The 21148-nt window shown below is 45.6% G+C and overlaps 1 protein-coding gene across 1 annotated transcript in view; it reads right to left on the bottom strand.

The window, feature by feature from the left end:
* The window catches only part of MCU (mitochondrial calcium uniporter), an 86601-nt gene extending 66452 nt beyond the window's left edge, over positions 1 to 20149 (bottom strand). Inside the window, exon 1 of the mRNA XM_063164156.1 lies at positions 20018 to 20149. Within this exon, the coding sequence (XP_063020226.1) occupies positions 20018 to 20149 (132 nt within the window). The remainder of the gene's footprint in view (positions 1 to 20017) is intronic.
* Between the last annotated feature and the right edge of the window lie 999 nt (positions 20150 to 21148).

Here is a 21148-nt window from a genome sequence, read left to right as displayed (position 1 = left end):
TCCCAGATACAGAATATCAGCCAAGCCCCTTCTCAGTCAGGGCAGCCCACAATAGGAATAAATCCACCTTAGAAAAGGCAAGAGTATTAATTGCATGAGACACTTGAGAGAATTTCTTGCAGTCTGAGACAGGATCAGACAAGCCATGGAAGGCTTCTCCATGAATTCCAGCCCTAACCCCTGGACTGGCTAGAGAGGAGACAGAGGTCAGTGTCCCACTGAAGGCTCTGTGTTTCCACAGGCTGAACTGGGTGCACAAATGATTTTCTGCTCAGCCACAATGGCACAGAACTGAGCAAAGGACTGCCAGTTATCCAAAATGTACACCTGGTACACAAATACAGGCCCAGCCTACAATTTCAGGGTATCAGCAAAAACCTCAGCACACCCCCTGGAAAAGCAAGCCAGGGATGGCCCAGCAGCAAAGGAGGGTGCAGGTAGGATTAATTGTCATAGTACTCAGAGGTTCTACAAACACTCATCCAATAAAGCCATGAATGTAAATCCATCCTCCTGCTCTTGCTGTTTATAGCCTCCAGCAGAAGCCATGGAGCTATAAAAACTCCCTCATTACCACCTGCTCAGCCTTCAGAAAACTGAATATTTTCAAAAGAGGAAAGACAAACCCACCCCAAGAACAGATCTTGCCAAACTGGCTCTGGCTGACGTGTGAGATATTCCAACAAAACACTCTCACCATGGAGAGCACAACTCTGCATGCTGGGCTGGAGGCACAGGGGGAAGGAGGAGTCAGTTCTAAACCAGAAAGCTGAATTTATTTGCCATTACATTATTTGCCACTGAAAACATTGCAGAGTGCCATCACCTGCCAGCTCAAACACAGGAAGGTGAATGGTTTGATTGGTAAAATCCAGGTGCTGTAACCCAGGATGATTTTCTGCTCAAACACTCCTTGCTAGGAAAAACTCCCAATTGCTTTCTCCTACTGGGTTACCTGAATGGAAGAAGAATGAGGTGCTTTGACAGCCTTCAGAGGAGCAGACCATCAGCTGCTGTCAGTGCTCAGAAGTTGTAATAGACATCTAAGGCACTGCTACAGCCTGAAGAGGGACAATTATGATGATAATTCCCCTGAATCTGCCTAAATGCCTACAAAAGGAACACTTCAAATAAAAGCTTTCACTTGGGCAAACATCCAGCCAGTTCCCCAGCAAGACAGAGCTCTAAAAAACAATTCCATAATGAATGTGAATTATTAGACTTAAGAATTTTCCTGCACACTTAAAATCCCTCATGCAGAAAGCCAGAGGCCTGTGATGAAATGAGCTGGTCTCCATATCGACCTCATTCAGAAATGCCACAACAATTTCCCTTATCAGCAGATAATGAAAATCCTATAAACTCCCATCTCAACCATAGCAATTCATACAGCCTTTTCTGTTACTACTCAAAAATGTATCACTCATTGCTAACCTTAAACAAATGCAGATTAATGCTGCTTTTTGAACAAATCCCATCTATTTTCTTCCATATTATTTTTCAGTCACACTTCCCAGTTAACAGGAGGATACATCCAATGTAGTCAAAACCCTTTTGGATTCAGGTGCAATTTTTCAAGTTACTCTCCAACCACATTCCCAGCTCACACCTTTGATGGAGCTTTAAGAACAGGTATTTCCTTTTACATGTTATGTAAAATGCCCAGAAGTTCCTTGCCAAGGACACTGAAACTTGAATCAATGGTGATGTTCAACACCTCTCAAAACCTCTCCAAGAGGTGAAATCTCTGCTGCCCAAGACTTCCAGGTTTTTATTTTCATGCTGGTAGACAAAAGAATGGAGATCAGGATGATAAAATAGGGAAGAGAGGAAGAGAAAGATGCCAGCAGAGAACAGATTACATGGCAGGGGTGGGAGGGAAGCAGTGAACAACCTCATTAGGCAGGCAGGAGTTTAATTAAAGTGTGGAAAGAACAGTACTGCCCAACTCCAAAATTCAGTTACCTGGGATTACAAGTATCCAGCCCCAGAGCTCAGGCACTTCAAGACAAATAAAGATTTACAAGGCCCTAAACAACCTGAGGTGGCATTGAATCCTCCACAAAGGTGGTAGCTGCCAAGCTGCAGTGTCCCTCCAACAAAAACCCACCCAGTCATTCCCACGAACTGCTCCAGTTTACTGCTGATTAACAGCCATAAGGAAAACTTGTAAAATGTGACCTCCTTCCAGCCTGAACACTGACTAAACCACGATAAGGATAAATCAAAATATCTTAACTTCCTTCAACATGATCTAATTCTTCAATCTAGAAATTCCCAATGCAGAAACCCACAGGGGTTTCATACAACACATTGCCAAGCAAATCACCAGCACCCAGCCCGGAACAGCACTTTTAACCCACCAGATGTGAGCAGTTCACCACCTCTTTGCCCATCAGAAGACGATCAGCCCCAGCTGAAAGTCCCAACTGGCTGCAATTTCAGCTAAGAATTCAGCCATGGTAACTTGTCAAACCACAGTAGCACCCACTGGTACTTGGAGTTATCCCAGTGCCTTTTAAACCTTGAACCATCTGACTGGGAATTTCGTTGGAGTTTTCATTCCCCCCAGCTCTCACATGGTCCCAGTGCCACCAAAATCACCCAGGAGCTGAATCCATGCTCAGACACAGCTCCCACACCCAGCCTGGCAAAAGGAGGAAAAGGAAACCTATTCCCTCTTCAAAACGAGCTCGTGGAGTGTCTCCATTAATTACATCTAATTAAATCCACAAGGTGCACCTGCAGCAACACCCTGTCCCAGGGGTCACTCAGGCACTAAACCCTGGATTTTTGCTGGCATTACACAGAAACTTCCAAGAAATCCACACATATTTAACTTGCAAAGAACTTGGTTTTTTTACCAATTTTAGTGCTGTTGAACAGGTAACTTTGCTACTCCTTCAACCATAGGGAGGGCTCCTCAGCAGTTCTTGCTCAGGTGATTAAAACAATGTAAATTAATTAACTCTTTCTAAACAAAATCAACATCCAGTGTAAGACAAGCTCACAGAGGAGCTGCATTTTCATAGTTCTGCTGATCAATATTCCTGCTGCAGCAGCCCTACTCCTGGCTGGTAAATACTGTAAGACCCCACACAGACTAGCAGGGAAAAAACAAGATACATCTAACTTCTGGTTTTGTCAAACTCTGTCATGAGAAAAGCAATGTGACATTTTTAAGAAAGCCTTACACAAAACATCTGCTATTGAGAATTGTTTAGACTTCTGTCTCTAGGAAAAGCCAGATAATCCTGCCCACATTATTTCCTTCAAAAAGTAACAGCAGCATTTTAATATTGACCTCTTTGTTAGCTTGAAAACCAAGAATAAAAACTGACTTTGTACACAAAAAGGAGTAATTTTTATCACCATATCCAGCACTCTATCACACCCAATCCAAGCAGCAGACAAATATTTGTGTGCCTTCACCTTTATTTACTTTATCCAACTACCTGCATACCTAAAAAAGCATTTCTTTGTCCCTTACCCTGCCAATATAAAAGGCTCATTCTGATCCAAGTACTCACATAACCAAGCTGGTTGTAAACCTTCCCAGTTTGTCTCCTGAATTGAGACTTTTTTATGGACTTTCTACTAAAGTATAAGCATAAAGAAAGTTATGTTTAACTAACTAAAATATACACTTGTTTTTAAAGTCTATTGATCCAGTTATCATTCATTCCCTTCTCATACCCACTGCTTTGTCTCTCTTTTAAATTTTTCCTTAATCCATATCCCAATTCCTACATAGCCTGTCTTGTTTTTGTTGCTCTGCAGTGCAATCACCATTACTCAAAGACCTCAGGAATGCTAATATAGAATTATACAATATAGAAGAATAATGAAATAATATGGAATCATAGAATAATATGGAATAATATAGAGTAATATAATAATATAAAGTAATATAGAATAATACTAATATAGAGTAATATAGAGTAGTAATAATATAGAATAATAATTATATATAATAATAAAATAATAATATAGAATAATAATATAATCTAGAATAATATTGTGCCTCTAACAGAGGCACAAAAGAGGCACCAAAACATTCCTGATGGAGTTTTCAACTTTGCTAGGTACACCTTTGAGGTGTGGGGAAAGGCTGGAGAAGAAAACAAGGCTTGGAAGGCAAAAACCTCACTTCCCCCAGGTCTGTCCTGGTGGCAAGTGGTGAATTCTCTCCCTACAACAAGTTTACTCCCCCAGTTGCTGAGAATTCCTAACCCACATCCCAAGCTGTGGCCCAAGATGGGGAGACTGGAAATGCCAGATAATTACAACACAACACACTGGGTACCTTGGAAAGCAAACTGCAGCCCCAAAACTCTGCAGGCAGAAACAAGAGGCATCACTGACCATAGGCTCCAGGCTGAGGAAGGCAGAGAACTGAGGCAGCACCAGCAGAGAGAGGGGGGCTCTCCCACCTTTTTATTCTGCTCACCACCCTCAGCTGGGCCCTGGTGCAGCTGCCCCTCATTCCAGGTGGGAATGGTCCCTTCACACCCACCAGGGAGGGGCTGGCACCCAATGCCCAGCTGCTTCTGACCTGGGCACTGAGCAAAGATGCTGAGGGGACACAAAAATCCTCACTGGGAATTGTTTTTAAACACAAGTCCCCTGGTACAGGCTGGGAGAGTTGGGGATGTTCAGCCTGGAGAAGAAAAAGCTCCAGGGAAAGCTGGAGCTCCTTCCAGCTAAAAGGGGATTATAAAAAAGGGAGAGTGACTTTGTACAACTGCATGGAGTGAGAGGACAAAGGGGAATGGCTTCACACCAACAGAGAGGTTTAGATGGGATATTGGGAATTAGGAATTGTTCCCTGGCAGGGTGGGCAGGCCCTGGCACAGCTGTGGCTGCCCCTGGACCCCTGGCAGTGCCCAAGGCCAGGCTGGACATTGGGATTGGAGCAGCCTGGGACAGTGGGATCCTGCCCATAAATGGGGATGGGTTTAAGGCCAATGAGGGAAATGGATTTATAGAAAATTCTCAAAGCCTGACAGAAGGCTCACACAGTGAGCCTTCATCTGTGTGCAAACTTTGAGATAAGAAATGCTGAATTAGAAATGCCATGGAACAGGACAGACATTGTGGAGAGAGAATGGAACCAGAAACAAGTTTCAGATGATGGCTTGTAAAAAAGACTGGATACTTTGGAGAAATAGGACTATGAAAGATGCACTGTAGTGGGACCCATGAGGGGTAATTTTAGATGTTGGCTTTAAGACATTTACAGCAAAAGCTGATAGGCCAAGAAACACTTATAATGGAATTAGAAAACAGCTTCTGATTGTGATGGTGTGAATTATAGCATCTGTATTGTCTCACCCTTCTCATGAGACTGAAAATGGAGTAAAAGTTTTTAAATCACCTCTCAGTTGCCCCATCTCTGGGTCAGAAAAGGGCTCAATCCAACACCTTCCAGCCCAGACCATTCTGGGATTCTGTGATACATTAGCAAAGCTGTTAATTGGCTTCATCTCTATCCTAACACTTGTGGATTAAAACATCAAAACTTGGTAGATAAATGTTTTCTAGCCAGTGCACAGAGAAAGTGCCCAGTTCAATCCTGCAGTGGGAGAAGAGGCACACAATAGCAGAAGGGACAAAAGCTCTGCCCTTCAAGCTCCCTGCTCTTTCCTCAAGCACTCACAAATTGCCTCCTTTTCTGCAGCAGCAGCCACCCCTCACATACAAATCAAGCTGTAATCCTGCTGCTCCACAGCACAGCCCCAAGTGCAGGTTTGACCCCTCAGACACTTCCTAAAGCTCAGGAATGCAATAGCACACTGGAATAGGTCATTATTTTTTATGGCCATGCTGCAGAAGTGGAATTTTTATGGCTGGCATTATCAGTTGAAGGAAAACTGCTCTGAAAACACAGCTGTAGATTAAATGTTATCTATCTATACAGAGTAAATGTAACACTAATTATTTTTTTTTCCCCATTGAGTGGCATTAAATCACAATCCATTCCTACTTATCCCCCAGGAAGCCACATAAGCTGCATTAGGACACCCAGTTCCCACCCAGCCCAGTGTCCATCTGTCTGCAGCTAAACCTCCTTCTTCACAGCTCACAATTGCAACAGGAGCTGCTCTGCACTCCCAAAGAGTTTCCAAATGGCAAATTTAATGTCAGAGGCCATAAGTGCTCCAAGAGGTCCAAAGAGCCCTTTGCTTTGGAAGGGACTCACAATCACCACTCAAAGGGCAGCCATTCTTAGAAATTAAATATTTACTCACAAAAAACCTGAGGGAATCCCCACAGCCGCCTCAGCCTTTCCTGGAAAGCTCTCCTGCATCCAGGCAAGGAAGGATTCACAATGGGAAACCATCTGCTGGCACAGGAACTGCAGAAACTCCTCCTCTGAGTCCCCCCTGGCAGCAGCGACCACGGAGCCACCCTGGAGCTGCTGCATCCCAAGCCCTGTGACCCTCCTGCAGAGCCACCAGCTGCTCCTCTGCACATTTTACCCCTGAGGGACATGAAAACACCAGGTTTTGCCATCCCCCAAGCCAGATATTAACAAATATTAACAAATATCCCCCACAGCAAACATGTAAATCACAGCATCCTACAAGCGCAACATCAGTGGGGTTGTGCCTGGTCCAGGATTCTCAGGTTTGTGATGGGTGCCTGGCAAAGCAGCTCTGACAAAAAAAACATTGAGGAGATCAAGACAGGGTAAAAAAAATTCATGGTGGGCCTAAAACTCAAAAGGTACAAGTAATTTTTCACTGTCTCAACTGTGAAATAATCAGCAAAACGTAAAGATTGTAGAAAACTACAAAAAAACTGGAAATGTTTTGAGCTGAAGCTCTGCTCAGTTCACTGCCTGGGATTTGCCAGCAGTATCCATTTAAACCTGCACTCTGCCAGATTACTGTCTCACTGACACTGATGCCAGATTATTGTTCTAAACTAGGATAATCTTAACACAAGCACAGTAAAGAGAAGATGTTTGTCTGGAAATCAGTTCTCTCCAAAGCTGTCTTTTAAAAGTCAGTCGTGACCTGTTCTGAGTGAAAACTGCCCCCAGAATCCTGAGGTTCCCCCAAACCTCTCAGTGGGAGTGTAGGAATTAAGAGTGGAAGCAACAATTTGGTCCAAAAATAATCACCAGGCAAAGGTCTGAAGGAGATGATTCAACCACCAGTGCTCTCAAACATGGTTGTTTAATTTTTGCTATTTCACTTGCACTCTCCTACAATTTTTTTGCTAACTATTGATCAAAAAATTCATTTGTAGAAATGTAAAACCATGCAGAGAGGGATTAATGGCTCATGCTGGCTGAAGCAGAGATTTTACACCTCCACATATCCTGCCTGGGTTTGTGCCTTGGAAACTGAACTTGGTGGGAGACAGGAGAAAAGGGAGAGGACAGGGAGAAAGGTATTTATCACTGGAGGCTCTGGAGTGCTAATTCAGCACATCCCATAAAATTAATCTTGCTGGCCACTGGTCCTTAGCCCTACCAAGAAAAACAAGAAACAAGCAGCTTCAGCAGCAAAGGGGCACACATTTTATTCGACTTTATTACTTAAATCCTACCTGAATATTACTTAAAAGCTTTTCTATAAAGGAAAGACTTCAAGAACATCAGCTCTACAAAAAGCACTCTCACAGGAGGCCAACACTCCCATCTCCTCTCTCCTGGACACAAGGGTTAATTTACTGTGCTCAACCTCTGAGCTTCATAGCTCCACACTAATTACTGTGGAGAGAAAAAGGAAATTAATGGCTGGCCAGAGCTGTGGGCAGAAATGAAGCAAGTGTCTGCTCCGAGCCTGGTTATTCTTCTCCTATCAGATCATCTACCTGGAAAAGCCACATCACAATTAAAGCTGCAAACAGCAATTAGAACTGTTCAAAGTTAAGACTTCTTATTAAGGTTGTGCTCCTTCAGTCTCTTGTGAAAAAGTGCAATTAATATCCCCAAAATGACTTGGCAGTCTTGTTCTCACAGCAAGGATGAGAGGGAAAAACCCCAGTTATTACTGGATTGTATAATATAATCCAATATATATTAATATATATATTATATATAATACATAATCCAATTGATATATGTATTAATATTAATTATTGCAAGGTAAAAGCCTTGGCACAGGGAAAAAAATCTGTGTTTATCATTATGGGTACACAACTAAACAAGGAGGGGAAAGTAACCTTGCAGCAACAGCATCAGAGAGACCAAGGGATGAGCAAGAACAGCAACTTTGCACCAAAATTCCCAGAATATAAATCAGGAGCACAGGAGAAGTCACTCAAGTGCTTTCATGCCCCTTCAAATTCCTGTGCTTATTACAGTAATAGTGATGGATGGCAACAGCTCAAGTGCATCTTATTTTTCATCTACCTTCTTCCCACCTCCACTATTTTTGATTGTCTGTCTGCAGCTGTCCTTTCCCTCAATTTTGGGAAATAACCTCCTTCCCAGGGAGTCTGTGGGATTTATTCCCTCAGATCACCAAATTACCCAGTTGATTCTGAGTATCGCACAACCTGAACTTCATTAACTGATTGCAAAAACATGAAGTTATTATACTCACAATGTCATTTTAACCTGGGTGATGCTCCTCAGACCTACAAGGAAATAGGCAGGTATTTTTCACAGCAAGAGCTGGAAGGGTTTTGCACTCAGGTAATATGCAATAAATCAAGATTTCTCTGCTAAGAAGTTGCATGGATTTCTCTCATGTTTATTTACGAGCTGTTCATGCATCTCAAACAGCCAAGAGCAGAAGTTGGGGGACTCAGCAAAACACCAGAACAGTAGGAGGAAGATACAATAACAGCAGCAACCAAAAAAAAAAAAGTATTTTCTTCTATTTTGACTGCTACATTTCTTCAGAAACCAGACTGAGGTAGATCTGGCCATGGGGAAAGCCTCACATAAGTCAGGGATCACCAGGACTGAAAATTAATATTAAGGTTCAAGCAGCACAGAGAGGAAATCAGAGCTGGAGAACCTCAGCTGTAAACACAACCCATAAAATTCAAGTTTAATCACTTAGGATTAAATAAGTTTCATGGATATTACTGCCACTGGTCAGCCAAGCTGTTCTCCAGCAGCTCTGTTATTTACAGCTATTAAATAACTGAATTAAAGTGTTCCAGAGAATGCTTTTTCCAAGGCAAATAATGGCCAAAATAATACACATTTTAAACTACCCTGTGCTCACAAATGGCAAAAAAAGGGAAACACGCTTGAGAACTAAATGAGCCTAATCTAAAAACAACTCTTGGGATGCTAGTTGCTATTATAAAAATGGAAAGCGTGACAATGGAAGGCTGCAAGCTTTACTATTATTTTTTTTTATATAACTTTTGTTTAGAAAAGCTTGGAGGAGGCAGTGTAACGGAGCTGGAGCACATTAAAATACATTAACAGAAAACAGTCAGAGGAGGGGTTTTGGGGGTGTTCATGGAAAGGAGGTTTAACTTTTTAGCCAAGGAAATTGAGAAAACCCAGACCTGACACCCAGCCAGTGGGGTCTCCAGGTCCTCAGTGGGATGGCAAGGCTAGGGCAGGAACTCGGCTCTCAGGCTGTGTTTTTGCACACTCCCAAGGCTGTAAGGAAGCCTGGAAGTGTTTGTGAGTCAGAACCTGCCTGGAGCATCCTCTGCTGCTGCAGGAGGCAAGCAGAGCTCTGGCAGTGCCATGAAACCCCTGCAGGGACACCCAGGGAATGGGAGGGGATTCCTGTGATTCCATCTGAGCAGAAATGCACACAAATTATGGAAAGGCTGCCCTGAAACCTGCTGTGGCGCTCTGACATTGCAATTCCAAGAACAAACAGCCCTCTCTGGGGCCCTCTGTTACATAAAATGTCAGGCTAATCAAAGCAGCTCAGTTTTGAGTGTTGCTAAATGTCCTAAATTGAGGAAAAACAGGAGATACAGTGTTGAGAATGAGTCAGTTACACACCTACCCCTGTACAAACGGAGAAATGGAGAAATTAATGACATCTGACTGACCTCAACAACAAACAGCTCCTCAGGTGTTGCAGGGTTGTGGGTCCCCAGGATGAGGTGAGAGATGAGAATTGACTCCAAGTTCTCAGAAGGCTGATTATATTGTATTATATTGTAGATTATATTATATTATATTGTATAGTATGTTATATTGTATAGTATTAAATTGTATTGTATTACATTACATTATATCATTATCATATCAATATCATATCATACTGCATTATGTATTATATTGTATTATATATAATATATGTTATATATTATATATATTCATATATAAAATATATTATATAATATATTATATAATATATTATATATATTATATTATCTATTCTGTTTTGTTCTATTCTTATATTCTATTTTACTCTATACTAAAGCTATAAAGAAAGGCTACAGCTAGAAGGCTAGAAAAGAACGATAGTAAAAAATTCATGTTAGACTCAAGAGTCTGACACAGCTGGATGTGATTGGTCATTAAATTAAAATAAACTCACATGCTGGGTAAACAATTCTCCAAATCACATTCCAAAGCAGCAGAACAGAGAGAAGCTGAAGCTTCCCAGGAGAAGAAATCCTGGTGAAAGGATTTTTCATAAAATATCCCAGTGACATTCAGGAACACACAGGGCTTGCTTCAAACCCCCAAAGCCACGCTGCTCTAGGCACAGGTGCTCCTGTGCTTGCCTTCCACCGAAACTGGAATAACTCAGGGAACAACCTCGAGGGGGATGACTGCATCAAACTGGAGCCTGACTTTTTTAAAAAAAGCCCAAATCTCTCTTGTGAGCCACCAGGAGCAGTTTTTTATTCCATGAAGAAGTAGGTCATGGAAGCAGCAGCTCCAGCAGAGTCCCTGCCCCAGCTGCAGAGCCCTGAGTGGAGCTGTGTGTTCCCAGTGTGCCTGCATGGGAGAGGAGGGCATCCTGCAGGGGATGCCAGTGGAACCACCGCCTGCAAAGGGAACAAACACAATGCAGCACAGGAAAGCTGAATGGTGTGCAGGGACAGCCACCAGGAACAGCCCACCTTTGGGGAAAGGTGAAAAAACACCCCAACGTCTGTTAAAAATGTTATTTACGGTTACTATGATATTTTTTGAAAAATCCCTTTGCCAAGATTTTTTCTCCTGGGAAGGTGAGAAACTTCAGCTTCTCCATGTTTTGCTGCTCTGGAATGTGGTCTGGAGGTTGTTTATCCAAACATATGAATTGTTCTTAATTAATGACTAATTAAAGCTAGTTATGAGTGACTCTCTGAGGAGCCACAGGGTTTTATTATTTATTCTTTTCTAGCTTTCTGATGTATTTTTCTCTATAGTTTAGCACAGTTTTAATAATATAATATAATATAATATAATATAATATAATATAATATAATATAATATAATATAATATAATATAATATAATATAATATAATATAATATAATATAATATAATATAATATAATAGCCTTCTAAGAATATGGAGATATGGAGTCAAATTCATCTCTTCCTTGTCCTGGGACCCTCGCAAAACACAATGATTTACAAAACAATTAATTTCACATAGTATCAATGTATTCAATTCACATAATACCAAAAATAATAATATAGATAATAATAGCAATAATACCAATAATAATATCAATAACAATACCAATAATAATAATAATAATACCAATAAGTATTCAATTGACATAATATCAGTTTCTCGTAGTATCAATGCTGTTCTCAAAATCCTGACTTCCTTGCCAGCACAAAACCCCATATCTGTGTGGTGTCACATCCTGCCCTGCTCAGTAATGAGGTACTTTGTGAAACTATTTGTTTGAAATGAGTCTCTGGAGCACTAAATGCCAAGAGGAAATATGGAAATGCTCGCTCCCACACACACGAGCTCGAAACCATGATTTGTTTTCCACGAGAACATGTGTGAATCTGAGTCACAGTCTTTGTCTTTGGACAAAATTATCCCTAAAATAAAGCCCATCTTAGCGCTCTTCAACTCTGTGGCCGTGGTGTTCTGGCCCCAGGCCAGAGCTGTGTTTTGGCCCATCAGTTTGTGTTCCTTAGCAATCAGCCTCACACCCCCAGCCCAGCAAGGAGGGACGGATGTCTCTGCACCTGCAGTGTGAACCCAGGGGTTTCCAGGCTCCAAACCACCCCCAGTGCCCCTGTGTGAGGCAGGCACTGGCCACAGCCCGAGCCAAAGCAGCCCCAGAGGTTTCCAGGCAGCTCTTGAAGCACAGGGACAGCTCATCCTGAGCAGGGAACACTTTTTAATCCATTCCCTTTGTGCAGGAGGGAGTGTCTGGAGCTGGTTTCACTCCTAGCAATACACACTGCTCATCAAACAGCTCCTAACGGAGACACTGGGTTTGGTTCCTTGAATCCCTTACACCAAATTCCAAGGGAAGGATCCCACTCTCCACTTCACCACAACACCCCCAAACTCGGGAGAAACCACACAGCGCCGAGGAGTGCAATTATCCCATCCACTCAATATTTAGACAATGAAACTTCTGTTGTCACTGCCTCGGGAACGAGTCCCTGATAACAGGAATAGCCTTGCAGCAAGCAGGAGGCTCCCAGGGGAGCCCTCATGCATCACAAACATCCAACCAAACCTTCAACTCACCCTTTCCCCTCTGCAGGAAGCCGAGAGGATTTCCCAAGTCACATGATGAACCAGGGCATTTTCATTCCAAAAAAGGAATCACATTTTCCTCCCCCTGGGAAATCTCTGCAGTTTTGCAGCTCACTGTTATTTCGGGGAGAAAATAACTTTTGCTGCCAGCTTTCCCTCCCATCTCCCCCTGCCAGGAATCTCTGTGATGTTTGGGACAGGCTTCCAATTAATTTAAATGACTATTAAAAGGTTGCTGCTGCACTGCACAGTCACAGTGTGTGAGTTTTGTCTGGAAGCAGAAAACACGAGCGGGACGTGGGATCTCAAATTATTCTCAGAGGCAAGCATGAATAATGACAGAACAGAATCCATGCAGGAAAATTTGTATAGGAAAACCATCATCCAGACCCCAGATATTTCTTTTTAACACACAAGTTGAAAAAAAAAAAAAAACCCACATCACTTTTGTGCTATCTTGGGTAGCCCATTTTCTCTTAATATCTTCATTTGTCAGAGTAGTACTTAAAATTGTCATTTTTGGAGTTGCTTTGCCAGGCAGAAAACTCATTCTCATTTAAGTCCAAACATCTAAGAAAAATGACGAGGCTAAATGATGAGGATGTATTTTTAAAGAATGGTTGAAGTGGAATGAATAACTATTTCCTCTTACAACAATCTGTCAGAACGAATTTCCTTCCTACTCTGATTCCATCTCACAATCTGCACCCTGGCCAGCAAACATCCTTTTGCTGCTCCTTCTGCAGGTTTCAGCTGCAAACCCAAAAGAGCTCAGCACCGCCAGGAGTCAGCTGGGGCAGAAGAAAACAAGGGTTTGAGACAAGACTGACAATCACCCAGAGTTGGTTTTATGTTTTTGTGGTGGCTGCTCCCTTGTAGATCATAAGTTACATATCTATATCTGAGTGCAATTGGAGTTTTAATTATTCCAACAGGGCGTGTCAGAGATTGAGAGTTTCCACATTGCACGGCAGTCCTTTCCTCCTGGGGAAGCCGACAAGAGCAAATTGCTGAAATGAGCTCTACATTTCCTAATTCCTAAAGAGCTGCCAAGAATGCAGAAAAAGAGAGTGGACATGCTCTGTGTTTGACATGAGGCAAAAGCCATACCCCACAGGCTCGTCCTGCTGGAAACCAATTCCACATCCCACTCAAGTGCAGCATATTTTCATCTTCATTAAGATGATATCTCATTTTGATGACCAACTGAGACCTTAATAACAGGGAGAAAACCCTCTGCAGAATCTTCAACAGCAGAAGCACGGGTCATTTCATTTTCAGCATTAAATACTCAAGGACAAAACAGCCCTTAAAGCCTGATTGCTGTAGTTTGCACTGGGAAAGTGAAAATGTGATGAAATCCCCACCAGCAATAGCACAGGTGGTCTCAAGAGCGCTTCAGAAATAAGAAGTATGCCCCCATGGTGAGCACAGGGAACACAGCTTCATCTAGCTTCAACAAATTTCACATTTTTTAGTACAGTTCCTCATGCTGCCAGAAGCCACAGCAGCAGAAAGCAGCAGTTGGGATTTTAGGAAGAGTGGCTGACCACCAACTGACACTGCAATAAATGAATAATTACTTTTTTAAAAAAACAAGCCACCCAAATCTAAAACAATCTCTACACTTCCACAGACATCCAATCAGGAGAATAATTTAAATTGCACATTTGAGTCAGCTCAATGCTATTTTATAGAATGGCAAACTGGTGACTCATAGCACAAATCAGAAATTAAGTCATAAAAGTTATGTTGCACCCTTCAGACTGGGTGGAGCCTTACCTCACAGAAAGTTTCCTCTTTCAGATGAATCTTAAAAGAGCTTTAGAGAGAGAGCAACTTTTTTTTTCTTCTCTTTCTAAGACCTGGCTCTGGTCAGGAGAGCTATGCCCCTCTTGTCTGAGCACAGCTGAGAAACATTTCCCTTGTGGAAACAGAACTGCCCTGAAATTTTTATATTAGTGACAGCATCAACTTGATCATGACTGTAACTTCCTTCCCTTAAATTCAGTCTTTATTATTCCCATGTGATAAATACTAAATAAAAAATGGTAACACTACCATATAACTGTCAAAAAACCCCAAACCAATATTTAGTCCGTGTATTGTGCTCCTCCCTCACACAGAGAGAGCCCTGAAAGTGTGTTCTCTGATTTTAGCCACTTTCATACATCCAAAAATATTCGCTGGTCATCCCTTTTAGCACAGGTTTTTAATCATTCCTTGGAAAATCACAATCAGCAGTATGCCAGCTCAGGAAAACAGCAGTACAGTTAATTAAACAAGTCTGCCAGCTTCCATCCTCAGCAAAAACACATCCCAGAGTGTTCCAAGTGCCACCATCCCTGCAGCCACCCAGTGTCACTGCCTGAGCTTCACCTGGCAGTTTGCTGGGCAGCAGGGGGACAATGAACTGCAACTGTGGTGACAGGGAGGTGCTGGAACCCTGGGTGCTGAGAATTTCTGACTTTCTGTGCTGGCAGGCACTGAGCCTCAAGAAAACACAGGATTGACCTGAGGCTGTGGAGATGGATTCCAAAACTGAATAACAGAATTCAATTCTATCTGAATGAATGGTGGGATTCAATTCTTGCCATAATCTGGGATTGTTGGTGTGGAGTTTGAATAGACCTGTGTGACATCACACGGTGGGAAACTCAGAGTTTACGGTTTTAGAATGTAGTAATATATAGAAACAAGACAAAGGTTTTGGGGCAGAGGCTGGTCCCTCTTCTTCACCCTCTTCTCCATGGGTTTGGGTGGTTTTTTGTAATTTGATAAAAAAGTCCATATTGCAGGCCATGGGTGGTTGGTTATTGGGTTAAAAGTGAAAATAATTCAGGTGCCACTTCTTAATTGGACAGTTTATCCTTAAAAGACCTTGTAGAGAGAGAGATGGAGCTCCATTTTTAGTTTGTTAGAGGGAAGTGTTGTAGAACTCAGGGTTTGTGAGACTGTAACTGAGATAAGAACTAACAAACATCTGAGTCCCAGCAAGAAATACCATCTCACACATTTAACTCTGACCCTGGCAAAAAGAAGCAAAACCTCCTCCTGTCTTACCTTCAGGGCTTGAGGTGGTCCCACAGGAAATTGTGACCACACTAGTAAGCTACAGCTTCTCTGGAAGTCAGTGCTGCAGAGGGAAAACCTCACTAAATACACATTGTATCCATGGTGGATGAAGGACAGCTGCAGCAGGATGTGCCCTGCATCCTCCTCCTGAGGCTTAGCCCATCTCTCCTTGGCACAGAGCAAAGTCTCTGCAGGATACAGTCTCCACTACATCCTCAAACCTGGGCCACCAAAAATCCTACCTGGCTTGGAGGATGGATCAGCACAACCCTGGTTCTCATCAGGAGCAGAAAGACAAACCTGCAGGGTGCCCAATACCTACTCAAAATCTGGCTGCAGCTCAGATGGGTTCAGTTTTTTCTTCCTGGGTTTAGAAGAAGGCACCAGGAGCCAATATTCCTGATTTGCCCAGAGCTGCTAGAATGAACCACCACAGGAATGCCACACACGGCCAAGCCCTTGATTTTCTGTGGGTATTTCTGCACCAGCTGATTACATTCCAACCCAGCATAACCCAAGCCCTGGCTACAGGCACCAGGAAATGCAGGAACAGGAGCCTCTAATCTCTGCAGGAAGAAAACCACAAGGATTAGGTGTTCAACACACGACAGCAGGAGTGTTTCATTTAAGTATTTTGTCCACCTCCACATCACTGCAAACCATCTACAGCTTGCTTCCTTGTGAGGTTTTTCCAGGCTTGCTTCCCAGCCCTTGGGGAAGCTGACCCTCAACTTCCACCTCGGACAAGCAGGAGACAGGAAAGGCCTTCCCTTGTTCCATTAGGAAGTCTCCTTTGAGGAAAAGCCCCACTTTAATTCTCTCTCCAAGCTGTCCAACAGGCCGTGTGGCCTCTCACACATCACAACCCCAGCACCTTCTCCACTGCAGACACATTTGGGAACTCTGCTTCCTCCACCCTCACGTGTGTGCAGCCAAACAGGGACACTGGGAAGAGATGCAGCCTCTGACATTTCTGCTCCAGGTTCATTTATTCAGCTCTGTCACACCCTCCCAACGCTGTGGATCCCAAGCCCCACCTGCTCCATGGTCAGGCCTCCTCACCCTGCAATGCACACCACCACCCCACTCACAGGGGAAACCTACAAATATCAGTAAAAACTTCCTTCTTCTTGCTCATCCCCACTCCAAGATCGATGAACAAACTTCTCATTCAAGTTTCTTGCATCCCCTCCCCAGGTCTCTCACCCCTTGTGATGCTGCTCAGGACAGACTCGTGGTCCTCTCTGAATGGGATTGTTCCTGTGGGAACATCTCCATGCTGAGCCCACTGAGCTCTCCCAGGTGCCCCAGGTTCCAGAACTCTCCCGCAGGCTGTGAATGCTTCCCTCAAACCCTGTGTCCCCCAGCACTGATGTACTCCCAACTGTTCCCTCATAATCCAAGGATTTGTTCACCTCCTCACCCTCTCTCCATTTGGTGGTATCAAAGCCTCCTCCTCTGTACTTCACCCATCTGGAGAAGTTTTTTTTTGTTTATTTTACAGCTCTGTCCTCTCACAGTAACCTGGTCTGCTGGTGCAGTTTCTTCCAGCAATATTTATATTGCTTTTGAAAGAACTCATCCATAAGGCCATTTAGCATTTCCACCCTGTCTCAAAGAAAGCCCATTTAATTTATCAGCCCTGTGAGAAACCAGCCATCCTGAGAAGTACCCAAGTAGAATTGATGGTACTAAAAACAACATTGCACAGAAACACCTGATGTAACCACTCTATTAATTACACCCATATTATACAAACTCTTCCTACATCTTTCCTAATTTAATCTGTGGTGTCAGGAAGCTTGTACATCCCAGCCCCACGACAGAGAGGGATCAATTCCTCATCAGCCATCACTGATTGATGTGAGCCTAACCTGTCCTAACCACCTCTGATAGCAAAGACTGAACAGCTTTCCCAGGAAATAATTCAGCATTCCACTGCTCTTACTGTCAGTAAAGTCTGCCAGCACCTACCCAAACCCCTCTGCTCACACTGTGAGCCCATTCCTTCCCCCACTTGACAAGGATCTGTCTGGTTTTCTGCTTCCCCTTTGCAGCAACACTTCCTTTCAATTTCCTCTTTATTATGAAAGCTCCAGTTCCTTTAATTTCTCCTTGCAGATCACTTATTCCAGGATTCAGCTGCTCTGCAGAGTTTCCCAAGTGCAGTGTGAGGGAAAGGAGAACTCATCTCTGCTGTGAGGGGATAAACAAGCACAGCACAGATGCTGCCAGAGGGATCTGCCAGGATCCTGGATCCCCATCTCTTGGGTCTCAGGGATTCAACCCAACCAACCTGCTGAAAAAAACCCCAAAACCAATGACTGCAGCACCACAGCCAGGCTGCCAAGAATCAAACAGAGCCCAGCTGAAGGCAGGAGGGCTCTCTAATCATCAGTCCCCTGAACAGGAGCAAAATCCTCCTCCTCCTTCCCCAGGCTCCTGCAGGAGACAGCTCTGACAGTGGGATTTTAACATGCCCACACCTCAGTCACGTCCACTCAGTATTCTGGGCAAACACAAGATATTCAGGGATTTTTAATGGGTTTTTTTAATAATTTTCTCACACATTTACTGCTCCACTTAGCTCCAGTCCTTTAATTTCTCCTTGCACATCACTTATTCCAGGATTCAGCAGCTCTCTCCCAGTGCTCTGCAGAGTTTCCCAAGTGCAGTGTGAGGGAAAGGAGAACTCATCTCTGCTGTGAGGGGATAAACAGGCACAGCACAGATGCTGCCAGAGGGATCTGCCAGGATCCTGGATTCCCATTTCTTGGTTCTCAGGGATTCAACCCAACCAACCTGCTGAAAAAAACCCCAAAACCAATGACTGCAACACCACAGCCAGGCTGCCAAGAATCAAACAGAGCCCAGCTAAAGCCAGGAGGGCTTTCTAATCATCAGTCCCCAGGACAAGAGCAAAATCCTCTTCCTCCTTCCCCAGGCTCCTGCAGGAGACAGCTCTGACAGTGGGATTTTAACATGCCCACACCTCAGTCACGTCCACTCAGTATCCTGGGCAAGCACAGCAGATTCACGGCCTTTTAATGCTTTTTTTTAAATATCATTTTCTCACACATTTACAGCTCCACTTAGCCCAAGGAGTGAAACCAAGCCCGAATCCGAGTCTCCGTTAGATCAATCACAAAGGTCAATTTAAATTTAGACAAACACAAATTATTTGCCAGAGCCACACCGCTGAAGGAGACAGCTCAAACATTAATTAGGGGCGCTGGAAAGGCCATTCCACACCTGAGCAGGTGCCAGGATGAACCCACAAGCCGCAGCTCACACGTGGGAAGGAGCGGGACCGCCGGGATGGAGACACCGGATCCGCACGGAACCTCCGGCATCCCGTGATGCCAGAACACACCGGCAGCGGCGGGGGAACGAGCGGCACCCGGGGGGACCCGGCATGAACACCTCCTCAAACAGCACCGCAGGGAGCACAGCCACGGATCCACTGCTTTAATCCGGGATTTTGGTGCCTCCCCGGAGTTCCGTGGTTGCTTGTTCGGAGCACAACAAGGGAGCGACAGGTGCACCCCCCCGACAGAAGCTCCTTTGGAGGCAGCACTAAAACACGTTGTGGCAAAAGCCAGAAGGATAACCCACGGTTACACACTGTTCCCTTAGTTTAAAAAGAAAAAAGAGGGAAAAAAACCCTCCCGGTATTTTTAGCAAATCTTTCGAGCTCCAAGACGCAACCTGCTGCCTTTACAGGTTTTTTTCCGCCCTGAGACACCCAGCAAAGCCGTGCGCTGCCAGTCCCTCTTTTCCTGGCAAATCCCCGAGAAAACGGGAGCGCACAGAGCCCGGCTGGCTTTGCCCCGGTCCCTCCGCACCGAGCGCCTCTGCCTGGGCTGACCTTGAGGGAGGCGGGAAGAGAAGGAGGCGGCAGAGCCGGGGCAGAGGCGCTGCGCTGCCCGCTCGGTGCCGGTGCCGCCGCTCCCGCTCCCGGCGGGGGCCCGCGCCCCCTCCCCGCCCGGCGGCCCCCAGCGCCACCTGGCGGCGGCTCCCCGCGACCCCCGCCCCGGGAGCGCGGCCCCGGAACGCCGGGCAGCGCCGGCAGCACCGCCCGCTCCCGGAGCGGCGCCGGCGGGCCAGGAGCTGCCGCTGCCGGAGCGCCACCGGGAGAGCTCCGCTGCCGCCGCCCGCCGCCGCGCTCAAGTTTCACCCGGTGACGGTGCTAAGAATAAACGCGCAGCTGGCGGAGCCGGGAAGCGCCACGAAACCGCCGTGGAGCAGCCGCGGAGCCGGGGCCCCCGCGCCGCCCGCCGGCACCGCGCCCGCCTTCTGAAGGGCACACGGCTGCCGCCTCACTCACCGTCCGGTGTCGCTGCTGCTGCTGGCGGCGCCGGCCCAGCGCCGGGAAGCGGCCGGCGGCGGCGGCGGTGAGCGCGGCGGGGCGGCGGCCGCAGAGGAGGAGCGGCAGCGCTCTGCCCGCCGTGGCCGCCATCGCGCCGCTGGAGCCGCCCCACGCTGCTGCGGCGGCGGCGGCGGCGGCGACGGCGGCGGTGCTGCTGCCGCCCGGGCGGGGCGGGGAGCGGCGGGGCGGGGCCAGCCGGCGCCGCTGGCCAATCGCTGCGCCCCTCCGGTCAGCCCCGGGGCTGGCTCAGCCAATCGGCGCCGAGCGGGTGGGCGGCCCGGAGAGGCGATTGGCCGGTGGGCGGGGCTGCGCGCGGGCCCGAGGGCAGGGAAACTCCTCGGCGGGGGTGCCGTGGGGGGCGGGGCCTGTTGTGGGCGTGGTCGGGAGGGGCGGGGTCCGTGATGGGCGGGGCTTGGAGCGGGAAGAGGGGGCGCGGGGGGAACCCTAAGGGGGAACAGCCAGGGACGGGATACGGGAATGTGGGGAGCACCGGGAAAGGGGTGCAGGGAGGTGGGATGCACTAGGGAGGGATTGCCGAGAGATGGGGAGCTCCCCGGAAGCAGAGATCACAGGGGAGAGGCTGCAGGAAGATGGGGTGCAGCAAAGATACCACAAGGGATACAGTGTAGGGGTGGCACAGGGATTTGGGGTACTGGGTCAGACTGGCACCCCAGCCAACAGCAGTTTTGGTGAAGGTTAAGAAAAGTATGTGAAAAAAATATCTGGATATATATATATGTGTGTGTGTGTTTATGAATATAGATGTGTGTGTACATATATACATACATACATATACATATATGTGTGTATATATATATATATATGTATGTATATATATATATATATATATATATATATATATATATATATGTATTGCAGACATGGTGGGCTGGGCTGCCAGCACAGACCTTGCAGCACCTGGGCTAAATAAGCAATCTGTGCTCAGCTTTCTCTTGGAAGGTGATGTACCTGGATTACTTTACTTAGAAAAGACTTTTTTCTCTGGCCTTGGGAGTTACTACAGCACCGATGGCAGCTCCTTCTGAATTCCTGTTATTTATCCCTCTGTGTTTCTAAAAATACAGAGAG

The sequence above is a fragment of the Melospiza melodia genome, chromosome 9, assembly GCF_035770615.1.
Source record: "Melospiza melodia melodia isolate bMelMel2 chromosome 9, bMelMel2.pri, whole genome shotgun sequence".
Taxonomy (NCBI): domain Eukaryota; kingdom Metazoa; phylum Chordata; class Aves; order Passeriformes; family Passerellidae; genus Melospiza; species Melospiza melodia.
Note: the sequence above shows the minus strand (reverse complement) of the source record. Positions and strands in the feature narration are given on the sequence as shown.